Below are 16992 nucleotides of genomic sequence, written 5' to 3'. Positions count from 1 at the left end.
CTTTGGTGCTCAGCCCTCTTTATGGTCCAAATCTCACATCCATACATGACTACTGGAAAAACCATAGCTTTGACTAGACGGACCTTTATTGGCAAAGTAATGTCTCTGCTTTTTAATACACTGTCTAGGTTTGTCATAGCTTTTCTTCCAAGGAGCAAGCAGCTTTTCATTTCATGACTGTAGTCACCATCTGCACTGATTTTGGAGCCCAAGAAAATAAAGTCACTTTTTCTGTTTTTTCCCCACATATTTGCCATGAAGTAATGGGACCAGATGCCATGTTCTTCGTTTTTTGAATGTCAAATTTTAAGCCAGCTTTGTCACTCTCCTCTTTCACGTTTATCAAGAGGCTGTTTAGTTCCTCTTTGCTTTCTGCCATAAGGGTGGTGCCATCTGCATATCTGAGGTTGTTGATATTTCTCCTGGCAATCTTGATTTCAGCTTGTGCTTCATCCTGCCCAGCATTTCTCATGATGTACTCTATATATGCTTCCCCGGTGGCTCAGATAGTAAAGCGTCTGCCTGCAATGCGGGAGACCCGGGTTCAATTCCTGGGTTGGGAAGATCCCCTGGAGAAGGAAATTGCAATCCACTCCAGCACTCTTGCCTGGAAAATCCCATGGACGGAGGAGCCTGATAGGCTACAGTCCATGGGGTCACAAAGAGTCGGACATGACTGAGTGACTTCACTTTCACTTTTCACTCTGCATATAAGTTAAATAAGGAGGGTGACACTATACAGCCTTGACGTACTCCTTTCCCAATTTGGAACCAGTCAGTTGTTCCATGTCTGGTTCTAAGTGCTGCTTCTTGACCTGCATTCAGGTTTTGCAGGAGGTAGGTCAGGTGGTCTGGTATTCCCATCTCTTTAAGAATTTTCCAAGTTGTTTGTGATCCACACAGTCAAAGGCTTTAGCATAGTCAATGAAGCAGAAGTAGATGATTTTCTGGAATCCCCTGGCTTTTTCTATGATCCAATGGATGTTAGCAATTTGATCTCTGGTTCCTCTATCTTTTCTAAGTCTACCATGTATATCTGGAAATTCTCAGTTCATGTACTGTTAAAGCCTAGTTTGGATGATTTTGGGTGTGAAATGAGTACAATTGTATGGTAGTATGAACATTCTTTGGCATTGCTTTTCTTTGGGATGGGAATGAAAACTGACCTTTTCCAGTCCTGTGGCCAACTGCTGAGTTTTCCAAATTTGCTGGTATATTGAGTGCAGCACTAACACAGCTTCATCTTTTAGGATCTGAAATAGTTCAACTGGCATTCCATCACCTCCACTAGCTTTGTTCGTAGTGATGCTTCTTAAGGCCCACTTGACTTCGCACTCCAGGATATCTGGCTCTAGTTGAATGATCACACCATTGTGGTTATCTGGGTCATTAAGCTTTTTTTGTATAGTTCTTCTGTGTATTCTTGCCACCTTTATATCTTCTGCTTCTGTTAGGTCCATACCATTTCTGGTATTTTTAATTTTCTTGAAGAGATTTTTAGTCTTTCCCATTCTATTGTTTTCCTTTATTTCTTTGCATTGTTCTTTGCAGAGCTTCTGAAATTGTCAATAAAAATACCTGAAGGTTGGCAACTGCAAAATAAAACATTTAGAGCTACTAAGGGAAAACTAAATGCAGACTAGGCATTAGATGAAATTGGGAAATTATACATTCTATTGAGTGTAATAATGTTATTGTAGTTATATTTTTTAAATCTTTGTCTTCTAAAGATATATATAAGCCAAAATATTTAAAAGTGAAGTGTGTAGGAAGATGTCTAGAATATGCTTTAAATACTACAGCAAAATTTTCCTAATAATAATATTAATAGTAATAAATGAGAGGGCTAAATAAGGCAATAATAACAGAGTATTCATTATTATTGAATTGGGTGATAGGTACATGGGGACTTATTATACTATTCTCTCTCCTTTGTATATGTTTGAAAATTTCCACAGTAAAAGCTTTAAAAATGGGAGTTTGGAATGACCTCCAAGATATAGTGTTAAGACAAAAACAAGATCCAGAACATGTGGATGGTACGCTATCAATTTGATAAGAAAAAAATTAAAAGAAAGACTATGAATTTTTGTTTATATATCACAGAATATCTCTGAAAAGATACTCAAGACATTGATAACTTTAGGGACTTTCGTGTTGGTGAGTGGTTAAGACTCTGTCCTTCCAGTTTAGGGCATGTGGGTTTGATCCCTTGTTAGGGAACTAAGTTCTCACATGCTATGCAGTGTAGCAAAAGTAAAAAGCAAACTGGTAACTTAATAGTTGTTTCCTAGAAGGAGAAACTGTCTGGCTTGGGGACAAGAGTTACAAGGCGATTTTTAAACTGTATATCCTCTTGAAACTTTTGAAATTTTGAAACTATGTAAATATTCAAAAAGTAAATAACAATTAAAATAAATATTTTCTGATAATATGGCTCTGACTTTCATATAATCATTAAGGATTCCTACAATAAAAGAGGTATAATTTAGCCAAGAATTTTAATAATCCTAAAACCAAAATTTGAAATAATTTTACAGAAACATTAGAGGTGGGGAAAAATATGAAAGAACAATAGGTACAAAATAATTATTGCTACAGACAGAAAAAGAATAAGTTTAAGTGTTTTGAATACAGGAGTTATTACTCATTGACTAGAAGTAAGAACTAAAACTGGAGGGGAAAAAGGAACAGGACAATTTGATCAGCCAAGCAACCAAACAAATCAATGCAGAAATAGACGACTTGAACAAGACTATAAACCAGATGACTGTTGGCTGACTGGGGACTTCTGGATACCCTCAGATGGGAGGTGACAGCCAGGGAAATGACCATGTGATTAGAGGATTAGAACTTCCAGTCCCATCCCCTGACTTTCAAGGGAGAGGGGCTGGAAATCAGTGCAATCACCAATGGCCAATGATTCAATCAAACATGCATATCAAACATGTACCTCCATAAATATCCTAACCAAAGGAGTTTGGAGAGCTTCTAGGTTGGTGAACATGTGGAGGTACTAAGTGGGTATCACACCCAGAGAAGTCATGGAAGCTCTACACTCCTTCCCCCATAACTTTATGTATCTCTTACATCTGGCTGTTTCTGAGTTTTATCCTTTTATAACAAACCAATAATCTAGTAAGTAAACTGTTTTACTAAGTTCTGTGGGGCCATTCTAACAAGTTACCAAACACAAAAAGGGGGTGTTGGGAACCTCCGATATGTAGCTGCTCAGTCAGAAACACAAACGACAATCCGGACTTGCAATTGGCATCTGAAGTGGGGGCACACTTGTGGGACTGAACACTTAACTTGTAGGATCTGATGCTATCTCTTGGTAGATAGTGTCAGAATTGAGTTAAATCATAGAACACCTAGTTGGTATCCCCTGAGATCTGCAGAATTTCTTGGTGTGGAAAAAACACTCACACATTTGAAATACAGTAGTCTATAGGTAGAAGAAATGAGTATGTCCCCTTCATAAATTACCAAAAATGGCCCATAAAAAAATAAAAATAAAACAAATAGAAAAAAAAAGAAATAGAAAATCCGAGATCTATATCTAGTAAGGATATTTAACCAGTAATTGAAGACTTCCCAACAAAGAAATTCGCAGGAGTACGATGGTTTCATTGGTGAATTCAACCAAACATTTAAAAGAGAAGCAACACCGATTCTTCTCAGACTTTTCCCAAAAATTGAAGAGGAAATACCTCATAATGCACTCTGTGGCCTATTACCCTGAAACCAAAGCCAGACAAAGATACCACAAGGAAAGAAAACTACAGGCCAACATCCCTGATGTACATGGATGTAAAAATCCCCAAAAAAATACTAGCATACTAATTTCGACAGCACATTAAAGAGTTCATATACAACAACCAAGTAAGATTTAGCGCTGGGGTGCAGGGGTGCTTCAGTATATGCAAATCAATCAATATGATCCACGATATTAACATAATAAAGGATCAAAATCACATGATCATCTCAAATTTTATACACACATACACACACCAAGGGCTTCCCTGGTGGCTCAGCTGGTAAAGAATCTGCCTGCAATGCGGGAGACCTGGGTTCAATCCCTGGGTTTGAAAGATCCCCTGGAAAAGGGAAAGGCTACCCACTCCAGTATTCTGGCCTAGAGAATTCCATACACTGTATAGTCCATGGGGTCACAAAGAGTCGGACACGACTGAGTGACTTTCACTTCACACACACATTGTAGGGGAAAAAGTGATCTAAAGATTCAGTGCAAAAAAAAAAAAAAAAGATTCAGTGCAATCCTGATCAAAATTCCAATGTAATTTTTTGCAGAAATAGAAAAATCCATCCTAAAATTCATTTGGAATCTGAAGCGACCCTGAATAGTCAAAATGGTCTTGAAAAATAATAAAACAACCAAATTCAAAGATGGGCAAAGGGATATTTTTTTCAAAGAAGGTATAATAAATGGCCAATAAATATACAAAAAGATGTACAACACATAATTAGTCATTAGGGAAATGCAAATCAAAATCACAATGTGATACAACTTCATACTATTAGGGTGGCTATGACTAAAAATGAAAAATAACAAGTGTTGGTGAGGATGTGAAGAAATTAACTAGACTAAGAAACTAGACTAGAACTTAACTTGACTAAGAAATTGACTAGCACTCTAGTCAATGACAAAGGAACAAAGAATGTACTATGGAGAAAGGACCAGTCTCTTCAATAAATGGTGTTGGGAATTTGGACATTCACACTGAAAAGAATGAAACTGGACCACTATATTATATCATATATAAAAATTAACTCAAAATGGTTAAAGACTTAAATGTAAGACCTAAAACTATAAAACATCTAGAAGAAAATATAGGTAGGAAATATAGGAGGTAGATCTCCTTAACATTGGTTTTGATGATGATGATTTTTTTTAGTCTGATAGCAAAGACTAAAGCCACAAAGGCAAAAGCAACAAGTGAGACTACATCAAGCTAAAAATCTTGTGCACAACAAAGGAAATCGTCAACAAAATAAAAAGGCATCCTATTGAATGAGGAAAATAATTACAGGAGGGAGGCTCAAGAGGGAGGGGATATATGTATACATATAGCTGATTCACATTATTGTATAGCTGAAACTAACACCACATTTGTAAACCAATTAACTTCAATTAAAAAGAAATAAAATAATTACAAGTCATATATCTGAAAAATATTTAATACAAAGAACCCATACAAGTCAACAGCAAAAAAAGTCTGATTAAAAATGGGCAAAAGATCTGAACAAGACATTTTTCCAAAGAAGACAAAAGGTGGCCAACAGGTACATGAAAAAATGTTCAACATCATTAATCATCATGGAAATGCAATTCAAAACCACAGTGGGATAGATATTACCTCACACTTGTTAAAATGACTATGATGGATATACTTCTTTTCTGGCCAGGTCTCTTTTCTCTGATAACGCTCTTGCAAACATGGTGAACATTCCCAAAGCCCATTGGACTTTCTGTTACAAGTATGGCAAGTACCAACCTCACAAAGTGACATAGTACAAGAAGGGCAAGCATTCTCTGTATGGCTAGGCAAAGCAGCATTTTGACAGGAAGCAGAGTGACTATGGTGGGCAGACTAAGCCGATTTTCCAGAAAAAGGCTAAAACTACAAAGTAGATTGTACTCGGGCTTGAATGCATTGAGCCCAACTGCAGATCTAAGAGAATGTTGGCTATTAAGAGATACAAGCGTTTTTAGCTAGGAGGAGATAAGAAAAAGGCCAAGTGATCCAGTTTTGAGCTTCATATTTTATTATGAAGACAATAAAAATTTGAGATTCTTTACTTAAAAAAAAAGACTATTACAATCAAACAAAAAACAAGTAATAACAAGTGTTGGCAAAGATGTGGAGAAAAGAGAACCCTTATGCACTGTCGGTAGGAATGTAAATTGATACAACCACTATGGAAAAACAGTATAGAGGTTACTCAAAAAATTAAAAATAGGACTACTATGTGATCCAGCAGTTCCACTTCTGGGTATTTTAATTTTTATTTATTTAATTTTATTTTCCTGCTGCAATGCTCAGCGTGTGGGATCTTAGTTCCCCAACCAGTGATCAAATCAGAGCCCCCTGCATTGGAAGCACAGTCTCAACCACTGGACAGTCAGGGAAGTCTTATCTACTTCTGGGTATTTATCCAAAGAAAACAAAAACACTAATTTGAAAAGATACATGCACCCCTATGTTCACTGCAGCATTATTTACAATAGCCAAGATATGGAAACAATGTAACTATGCACTGATAGATGAAGTGATAAATAAATAAATAAATTTTATATATATATATATATATATATCTAAGCCATAAAACAATGAAATCTTGAAATCTGCAACAACATGGATGGACCTAGAGGGAAATGAAACAAGTAGGACAGAGAAAGATATATAGAGTATGATCTTACTTATGTGTGTAATCTGAAAATAATAACAACAAAAATCTCCAAGCTTAGAGATACAGAGATCAGACTGATGGTGGCAAGAGGCAAACAGGGGTTTTAAGAAGTTGGGGGTAGGGGTTGGGAGAAATGCATGAACTTTTTTACGTTTAAATAAATTGTATACAGTTTTTTAAAAAAGGAAATTGGAACTTTTGCACATTGCTGATGGAAATGTAAAATGTTTGTAGCTGCTGTGGAAAATAGTTTGGTAGGGTCTCAGAAATTTAAACATAGAATTACCACATGATACAAAAACTTCACTCCTAAGTATTCAGTTCAGTTCAGTCACTCAGTCATGTCCAACGCTTTGCAACCTCATGGACTGCAGCACACCAGGCATCCCTGTCCATCAGCAACTCCCGGAGTTTACCCAAACTCATGTCCATCCAACCATCCCATCTTCTGTCATCCCCTTCTCCTCCCACCTTCAATCTTTCCCAGCATCAAGATCTTTTCAAATGAGTCAGTTCTTCACATCAGGTGGCCAAAGTATTGGAGCTTCAGCTTCAACATCAGTCCTTCCAATGAATATTCAGGACTGATTTCCTTTAGGATTGACTGGTTAGATCTCCTTGCAGTCAAGGGACTCTCAAGAGTCTTTTCCAACACCACAGTTCAAAAGCATTAATTCTTCAGCATTCAGCTTTCTTTATAGTCCAATTCTCACATCCATACATGACTACTGGAAAAACGATAGCCTTTACTAGACGGACCTTTGTTGGCAAAGTAATGCCCCTGCTTTCTAAAATGCTGTCTAGGTTGGTCATAACTTTTCTTCCAAGGAGTAAGCATCTTTTAATTTCATGATTGCAGTCACCATCTGCAGTGATTGTGGGGCCAAAAAAAATAAATAAATAAAGTCTGCCACTGTTTCCACTGTTTCCCCATCTATTTGCCATGAAGTGATGGGGCCAGATGCCATGATCTTAGTTTTCTGAATGTTGAGTTTTAAGCCAACTTTTTCACTCTCCTTTTTCACTTTCATCAAGAGGCTTTTTAGTTCTTCACTTTCTGCCATAAGGGTGGTGTCATCTGCATATCTGAGGTTATTGATATTTCTCCTGGCAATCTTGATTCCAGCTTGTGCTTCTTCCAGCTCAGCGTTTCTCATGATGTACTCTGCATATAAGTTAAATAAGCAGGGTGACAACATACAGCCTTGATGTACTCCTTTCCCTATTTGGAACCAGTCTGTTGTTCCATGTCCAGTTCTAACTGTTGCTTCCTGACCTGCATACAGATTTCTCAAGAGGCAGGTCAGGTGGTCTGGTATTCCCATCTCTTTAGGAATTTTCCAGTTTATTGTGATCCACAGTCAAAGGCTTTGGCATAGTCAATAAAGCAAAAGTAGATGTTTTTCTGGAACTCTCTTGCTTTTTGATAATCCAACCGATGTTGGCAATTTGATCTCTGGTTCCTCTGCCTTTTCTAAAACCAGCTTGAACATCTGGAAGTTCATGGTTCACGTTCTGTTGAAGCCTGGCTTGGAGAATTTTGAGCATTACTTTACTAGCGTGTGAGATGAGTGCAATTGTGCAGTAGTTTGAGCATTCTTTGGCATTGCCTTCTTTGGGATTGGAATGAAAACTGACCTTTTCCAGTCCTGCGGCCACTGCTGAGTTTTCCAAATTTGCTAGCATATTGAATGCAGCATATTCAGGTCAAGAAGCAACAGTTAGAGCTGGACATGGAACAATAGACTGGTTCCAAATATGGAAAGGAGCACATCAAGGCTGTATATTGCCACCCAGCTTATTTACTTTATATATAGAGTCCATCATGCGAAATGCCAGGCTGGATGAAGCAGAAGCTGGAATCGAGATTGATGGGAGAAACATCAATAACCTCAGATAGGCAGATGACACCACCCCTTATGGCAGAAAGTAAGAAGAACTAAAGAGCCTCTGGATGAAAGTGAAAGAGGAGAGTAAAAATGTTGGCTTAAAACTCAACATTTGAAAAACTAAGATCATGGCACCTGGTCACATCATTTCATGGCAAATAGATGGGGAAACAATGGAAACAGTGACAGACTTTATTTTTGGGGGCTCCAAAATCACTGCAGATGGTGACTGCACTCATGAAATTAAGAGACTCTTGCTCTTTGGAAGAAAAGCTATGACCAACCTAGACAGTGTATTAAAAAGCAGAGACATTACTTTGCCAACAAAGGTCTGTTTTGTCAAAGCTATGCTTTTTCCAGTAGTCATGAATGGATGTGAGAGTTGGACTATAAAGAAAACTGAACCTGAAGAATTAATGCTTTTGAACTGTGGTGTTGGAGAAGACTCTTGAGAGTCCTTTGGACTGCAAGGAGATCCAACCAGTCAATCCTAAAGGAAATCAGTCCTGAATATTCATTGGAAGGACTGATGTTGAAGCTGAAGCTCTAATACTTTGGCCACCTGATGTGAAGAACTGACTCATTTGAAAAGACCCTGATGATGGGAAAGATTGAGGGCAGAAGGAGAAGTGGACGAGAGAGGATGAGATGGTTGGATGGCATCACCGACTCAATGGACATGAGTTTGAGTAAGCTCTGGGAGTTGGTGATCACAGGGAAGCCTGGTGTGCTGCAGTCCATGGGGTGGCAAAGCATCGGACATGACTGAGTGACTGAACTGAACTGAGAAATGACTCAAGTGTCCATCAATAGATGAATGAATAAATAAAATTTGGTATATACATGGAATGGAATATTATTCAGCCATAAAAAGGAATAACATTCTGATATATGTTACAATAAATATGAATCTTGAAAACATGCTAAATGAAATAAGACAGAAAAATTCAAATATTGTACAATTACATTCATATAAGTTACCTACAATAGGCAAATTCATAGAGACAGAAATTAGAATAGAGTTTACCAGGTCTGTTGGAAGGGACAATGGAGAAATATCGTTTAATAGGAACAGAGTTTCTCTTTAGGGTGAGAAAGTTCTGGAAATAAGTAGTGGTAAAGGTTATACAATATTGTGAATATACTTAATTCCAATGAATTGTGCACTTTAAAATGCTAAATTTTATGTTATATATATTTGCCATAAAAATGCAAAAAGCAGGGCTTCCCTGGTGGCTCAGTAGTAAAGAATCCACCTGTCAACATAGGATACATGGGGCTGATCCCTGGTCCAGGAAGATCCCACATGCCATGGAGCAAATAACTGAGTTCATGCACCACAACTACTGACCCTGTGTTCTCAAGTCCAGGAGCCACAACGACTGAAGTCTGCATACCCGAGAGTCTGTGATCCACAACAAGAGAATACCATAACTAGAGAGTAGCCCCTGCTCACAGCAACTACAGAAAGGCCTGCACAGCAATGAAGACCCAGCACGGCCAAAAATAAATAAATAAACAAAATTTTTTAAAAACGCAAAAAGATCCTTGGTGGTCCAGTGGTTGGAAATCATCCTGTCAGTGCAGGGGATGGGGTTCAATCCCTGGTCCAGGAGAATTCCACATGCTCTGGGGCAACTAAGCCCATGTGTCACAACTACTGAGCCCTCACTCTAGAGCCCATGAGCTGCAGCTACTGATGCCTGCGTGCCCTAGAGCCTGTGCTCCATAACAAAAGAAGCTACTGCAATGAGAAGCCTGTGCATTGCAACAGAGAAAGCCCACAAGCAGCAATGAAGACCCAGTGCAGCCAAAAGAAAAGAAAAAAAAAAAAAAACATTTTAATGGGAAAAGAAAATCAAAAGCCAAAGAAGAGATTCAGAAAGTACATTTCAACCCACATAACAAGAACCTGATTTACTTAGGATACAAAAAGCTTTTACAAAGCAATAAGAAAAGAGAAATAGAAAACTAGGCAAAGGACATGAGTAGTATACACACACATGCAGAAAAAAAGGAAATATATGTGAATTTTAAGTACATTAGAAAGCTTAGGGAATTCTGGTGGCCCAGTGGTTAGGACTCCATGCTTCCATGCAGGGGACACAGGTTCAGTCCCTGGTCAGGGAACTAAGATCCCACATGCTGAGCAGCGTGGCCAAAACATAAACAAACAAACAAAAAGTTTAACCTTACTCATGATAAAAAGACTGTTAAGATACCACTCTTTTCCTATAAAAATGGCAGTATCAGATAGTTTGATAATATATTATTTTAGCAAGGCTGTGGAGAAACACTCATATTTTGTTGTTGGATTGTAAATCGGTATATCTTTTGTAAGGCAACTCATCAAAAAATTTTTAAAGTGTGCTCACTTTGGAACACTCTACTACATTACTACAGCACATTACTACAATTGGAATGATATAGAGGTTAGCACAGCCCCTGCGCAAGGATGATACACAAATTCATGAAGCGTTCCACATTTTTGAATACATGTATATGTATAACTGAATCATTTTGCTGTACACCTGAAACTAACACAGCACTGTAAATCAACTATACACCAATAAAAACTTTTTTAAAAAAGGAAAAAAAAAATAAAGTTTATATGCTTTTTTATTTGTAACAGAAAACTCAACTCCAATTGTCTTAAACAATAAAGATGATCTATTGGTTCCAGTAACACAAATTCCAGGGGACGAGTGGGCTTGGAAATTGGTTTGCTTCTGTGGCTCAACAATATCACCAAGGACCTAATTTCCTACCATCTGTCAGTTCAGTCATCCCAAGTGCGAGCTCCACTGTTTGACTCCGTTCTTGGTAGCAAAAGGGCTGCAGCACTTGAACTCTTCACATCAGCTACAACATACTGTGCAAAAGAAGAGACAAAGCTGGCTTTTATTCTCTCTCACAAGAGCAAAGGAAAAAAAAAAGAAAATCAACCTTCTTCCTCCCAATACATCAACAAATATCTTCTAACATTTCATTGACTTGGTATCACTGGACCATTCCTGAACTTTCCCTTTGACAGGACAGTGGTATGCATTGATTGGTGAAGGCCTGGCTTGCCTGAACCAATAACCAAGGCATAGGGGATAGACTTACTTTGATCATGTTACACGGTGGTGCACCAACTCTTGAAGCTGGGAGTGAGATCAGTTCCACTGTCTTCAAATTTTATGACTGCTGAACAATGGTGAAGACATGGCATGGATAGTGGGCTGGGAATGATATCAATCACTATAATACATTGATACAACAATCATACCTCTAGGAATGTTTCCTAAAATATACTAACCCACATGAACAAATAAGTATGTTCAGATGTTTTCATCAGTAAATCAGACATACATATTCAAATGCATGTGCACACACACATATACACCCATTTATTATACTTGTATATACATGGTTTGCATACAAGATATCTGGAGGAATAAACAAGAAACTGACAGTGGGCATCTCTGGAAAGGGAACTGAGGGAACAGGGGTTATAATTTCAATTGTATATCCTTTTATATTGCTTGTGTTGTTTTTTGCCATGTACATGTATTTTTAGAAAAAAAATATTATTAGTTATAGGTTTCTAACCTGTAAGATTGTCAAAGATAAAAATATTTCTTACTAGTTTCTTTATTGGTCAAAATGGCCGAGCAGGAAGACTGAGCTCACCTCCTCTCACTGGCACCACCAAAATCGCAACTATTTGATGAGAGCAACTATTGATGAGAAAGACCAGAATCTAGCAGAAAAGATCTCCTACAACTAAAGTCGTAAAGAAGGAACCACAATGAGATGAGTAGGAGGGCCAGAGTCACAGTATAGTCGAGACCCATACCCCAGAGTAGGCAACCTATAGATGGGAGAATAATTACAATTGCAGAGGCTCTCCCCAAGAAGCGAGGGGTCTGAGCCCCACATCGGGCTCCCCAGTCCAAATGTCCAATATCAGGAAGATGATCCCCAGAATGTTTGGCTTTGAAGGCCAGTGGGGCTTACTTTCAGGGGAGCCAGAAGGTTATGGGAAATAGAGGCTCCAGTCTTAAAGGGCATACAAAATCTCATATGCTCCAGGGCCCAGGGCTGAAGCAGTAATTTGAAAGAAGCTTAGATCAGAGCCACCTGTTGATCTTGGCCAGCCTTCCAGAGAGGCAAGAGACAACTGGACATAGACATATGTCTCATCCTGGAGACAGAGACACTGGGGCTGGCAAGCACCATTTTGGAATCCTGCTTCTAGTTTATTAGCCTTGGGATGCTGCCCCACTCCTGCCCACCAGCCTGTAGGCACCCATATTGAGATGCTTCAGGCCAAGCAACTAGCCAGGCAGGAACAGCCACACACACCAGCAGGCAGGTGGTCTTAAAACCCTCTGAACCCACAGCTGCCTCTGGACATGGCCCTGTCCGCAGAGGGCCCAGGACCCAGTCCTATACACCAGAGCGTAGGTACTAGACCCAGGACCCCCAAAGCCCTGCAGCCAGAGACCCCCAGGACTCAGCTCTGTCCACCAGTGGGCAGGCACCAGCCTCAGGACACTCTGTGACCTGGACTCACCCACCCGTGAGCAAGCTCTAGCCTTGGAACCAGCCTCACCCATCAGTGGGCAGACATCTGCCCAAGGACCACTGTAGCACCACAACCTGCCATGGCAGGACCCAGCCCACCCACCAGCAGGCTGGCACTAGCCCTGGAACCTACTGGGCTATGCCCTCACCCACCAGCAGGCCAACATCGGCTCTGAGACCTCTTGAGCCCCTCAGCCACCAGGATCCATCCTCAATCACCAGTGGGCTGACACAAGCTTGAGGACACCCCAGACCCTGCAGCCATGTCAAGAACTGGTCTCAACCACCAGTGGCCAGACATCAGCTCTGGGACCCCTCAGCCCTGCAGCCAGAGACCCCAGGACCTGGTTCTACCCACAAGTGGATTGGCACTAGTGCCAGGACCAGCTTCACCCACTGGTGAGTGGGCACCACTGTTGAGATCTCTTGGACTTCAACCCCACCAACCAATGGGTAGACACTGGCCCCAGGATCACCACAGCCCCACAGCTTGCCTTCTCAGGACCCAGCCAAAACATCAGCAGGCAGAGAGCAGCCCTGGGACACTCTGAGCTCTTTAGCCAGCAGCCCGGGGATCCAGCCCCATACGCCAGTGGGCTGAAACCAGCTTTGGGATGCACAGGGCCCTGAAGCCAGAGATACCAAGACCTGGCTCTGCACACCAATGAGCTGGCATTAATTAGCTTTGGGACCACCTGGGCCCTAGCCACACCTATCAGCAGGCCAATACCAGCACTGAGATGCCTTGAACTCCTCAGCCAGCCACTTAGCCCTATTTACCAGTGGGCCAGTACCAGCAGTGGAATACCCGGGAACCTGCAGCCAGGCACATCAGGAACCAGCGCCATTCACCAGCCCCATTCAGAAGGCTGACACTAGATCCAGGAAATCCATCCTAGAAACTGATTCTGCCCACCAGTGAGCAAGCACTAGCCCAGGACCACCCCCACCCCCAAACCTGGGTCCTTCAGCCAGGATCTTGTGACCTGACCCTGCTGACCAGCAGCTAGTAGCCTCTATACAATGCAGGGTCTGAAAACCAACCAAACCAGGGGTGAGCCACACCTATGAGACCACCCACAGTAGTCAACGCACCATAACAGAAGGAACCACTTCTAGAGCATATAGCTCTGGTGACAACAGGGAAGTGTGCTGCTGGGACACATAAGATGTCTCCTACAAAAGGCTACTTCTCTAAGGTTGAGAAACATAACCAATCTACCAGATACATAGAAATAAAAACAGCAAATTAGGCAGAATGAGGTGACAGAGGAACATGTTCCAAATGAAGGAACAAGATAAAACTCCAGAAGAAGAACTAGGTGAAGTGAAGATAGACAATCTACCCAATAAAGAGGTCAAAGTAATGATTGTAAACATGATCAAAGAACTCAGGATAAGAAGAGATGAATAGACTGAGAAGTTAGAAGTTTTTTAACAAAGACTTAGAATATATAAAGAACAGCAAAACAGATGAAGAATACAATAAGTGAAACGAAAACTACACTAAAAGGAATTAAAAGTACACTAAATGATACAGAGGCATGGATCAGCAAACTGGCATACAGAGAGAGTAGTGGAAATCACCAAAGTAAAACAGAAAAAAGAATAAAAAGAAAAGAGGACAGTTTAAGAGACCTCTGAAACAACATCAAGTATACTAACATGAAACAACATCAAGTATACTAACATTCACATTACAGGGGTCCCAGGGGGAGAAGAGAGAGAAACGGACAGAGAACTTTTTGAAAACATAATAACTCAAAACTTCCCTATCCTGGATATCCATATATCCAGGTCCAGGAAGCACAAAGTCCTAAACAGGATCAATTCAAGGAGGACCATACCAAGACACACTGTAATTAAAAGGGCAAAAATTAAAGATAAAGAGAATATAAAAAGCGCATGGGAAAAGCAACACATACCATACAAAGGAATTCCCATAAAGCTATCAGCTAACTTCAGCAGAGACTTTTCAGGTGAGAAGGAAGTGGCACAATACATATAAAGTGAAGTAAAGGAAAAAAATAAATAAAGTGAAGTAAAGGAAAAACCTACAATCAAGAATGCTCTACCCAGCAAGGCTTTCATTCAGATTTGATGGAGAAATCAAATCAAATCTGTAAAAGTATGACAGACAGGCAAAAAAATAAGTTCAGCACCACCAAGCCAGCTTTATAAGAAATGTTAAAGGGAAGTGAAAAAGAAAAGGCCACAGCTATAAACATGAAAATTATTAAAGGAAAAAGCTTACTGATAAAGGCAAATATACAGTAAAGGTAGTAAATCATCCACGTACAAAGCTAGTAGGAAAGTTTTAAAATAAAAGCACTAAAAATCAATAAGTTGTTAAAGGCTACACAAGATGAAAAGATGTAAAATATGATGTCAAAAACAGTAACCATGGGGTGAGGGAAGTAAAAATGCAGAGCTGTTAAAATGCCTTTGAAATTAAGAGATTAGCAGCTTAATCACATATATGTGTATATACATTGATTTTACACACACACACACACCTGATGATAACCACAAACTAAAAATCTATAGTAGAAACACATACACAAAAAGAAAGGAATCCAAACTAACACTAAAGACAGTCATCAAATTACAAGAGAATAGAACAAAAGAATAAGAGACGATCAAAAAAATTACAAAAATTACCCCCAAGTAATTAACTAAATGGCAATAGGTATGTATCCATCAATAATGGGTAATGCACTAAATGGAAATGCACTAAATGCTCCAATTAAAAGACATGGAGTGAATGAACGGATACAAAGACAAGACCCAAATATACGCTGCCTACAAGAGATACACTTCAGATCCAAAGACACACACAGATTGAAAGTGAGGGTATGGAAAAAGGTATTCATGCAAATGGAAATCAAAAGAAAGCTGGGGTAGCAATACTTATATCAGACAAAATAGACTTTATTTTATAGGTTATTAAAAAATTTATTGGAATTTAGTTGCTTTACAATGTTGTTAGTTTCTGCTATAGAGCACAGTGAATCAGCAATATGTATAATACATCCCCTTTGTCACCACAGAGTACTGAGTAGAGTCCACTGTGCTATATAGTAGGTTCTTACTACTTATTTATTTTATACATAGTAGTGTATATATCGGAGAAGGCAATGGCACCCCACTCCAGTACTCTTGCCTGGAAAATCCCATGAATGGAGGAGCCTGGTGGGCTGCAGTCCATGGGGTCGCTAAGAGTCGGACACGACTGAAGCGACTTAGCAGCAGCAGCAGCAGTGTATATATATCAAAACAAAGACTGTAACAAGAGACAAAGAAGGGTATTACATAATAATTAAGGGATCAATCCAAAGAAGATATAACAGGGATTTCCCTGACTGTCCAATGGTTAAGACTCTGTGCTTCCACTGTATGGGGCACAGGTTTGATCCTTGGTCAGGGAACTAAGATCTTGCATGCTGTGGCAAAGCTTCCTCACAGAAAGAAGCTATAACAATAGTAAATATATATGCACCCAACATAAGCACACCTAAATACATACAGAAAATATTAACAGACATAAAGGGAGAAACTGACAGCAACACAATCATACTAGGTGATTTTAACACCCCATTTCCATCAATGGACAGATAATCTAGATGAAAAATTAGCAAGGAAACCCTGGTCTTATATAAAACATTAGTCCAAATGGACTTAATAGATAAATATAGTACATTCCATCCAATAACAGTGGAATATACACTCTTTTCTAGCGCACATGGAATACTCGCCAGAAGAGATCAAATGCTAGGCCATAAAACTAAGTTTCAGTACATTTAAGAAAACTAGTATCATATCAAGTATCATATCTTTTCTAGCCACAATACTATGAGACTAGAAATCAACTACAAGAAAATAAAACTGTAAAAAAAAAAAAAAAAAAAAAACCCACAAATACATGGAAACTAAACAAACCAAAGGACCAGTGAAGAAATCAAGGACAAAATTTTAAAAATACTTGGAGACAAAAGAAAACGAAAACACAATGATCCAAAATCTATGGGAGACAGCAAAAGCGGTTCTAAGAGGGAAGTTTATAGTGACACAAGGGACTTCTCTGGTGGTCCAGTGG

The 16992-nt window shown here is 39.5% G+C and overlaps 1 protein-coding gene, 1 non-coding gene and 1 pseudogene across 15 annotated transcripts in view; 2 read left to right on the top strand and 1 right to left on the bottom strand.

Moving 5' to 3' along the window:
• Positions 1–5461: 5461 nt before the first annotated feature.
• Positions 5462–5767, top strand: LOC147340593 (large ribosomal subunit protein eL42-like; annotated as a pseudogene).
• Positions 5768–10711: 4944 nt separating this feature from the next.
• LOC147340592 (U6 spliceosomal RNA) lies at positions 10712–10814 on the top strand. The gene has a single exon (XR_015159963.1). It is a non-coding gene; the product is annotated as a U6 spliceosomal RNA (small nuclear RNA).
• A 111-nt stretch (positions 10815–10925) lies between these two features.
• ITGB1BP2 (integrin subunit beta 1 binding protein 2) overlaps positions 10926–16992 on the bottom strand; it is a 38706-nt gene continuing 32639 nt past the window's right edge. For 5 of the 14 annotated variants that reach the window (XR_015159894.1, XR_015159895.1, XR_015159899.1 and 2 more), the window contains 2 exons: positions 11433–11548; positions 10926–11196 (listed from right to left, as the gene is read on the bottom strand). Coding sequence is in view for 1 of the 14 variants with exons in the window: in XM_086390016.1 (XP_086246142.1) it covers positions 11565–11567 (3 nt within the window). In the remaining 13 variants the exon portion in view is untranslated. Of the gene's footprint in view, positions 11197–11432; positions 11568–16992 lie in introns of those variants that run through there. The other 9 variants (XR_015159896.1, XR_015159900.1, XR_015159903.1 and 6 more) reach the window with 4 other exon arrangements.

This window comes from Bos grunniens, chromosome X, assembly GCF_055505025.1.
Source record: "Bos grunniens cultivar Pamir isolate PY7600 chromosome X, Bosgru_T2T1.0, whole genome shotgun sequence".
In the NCBI taxonomy this organism is placed as follows: domain Eukaryota; kingdom Metazoa; phylum Chordata; class Mammalia; order Artiodactyla; family Bovidae; genus Bos; species Bos grunniens.
This window is presented reverse-complemented; position numbering and strand designations above follow the sequence as displayed.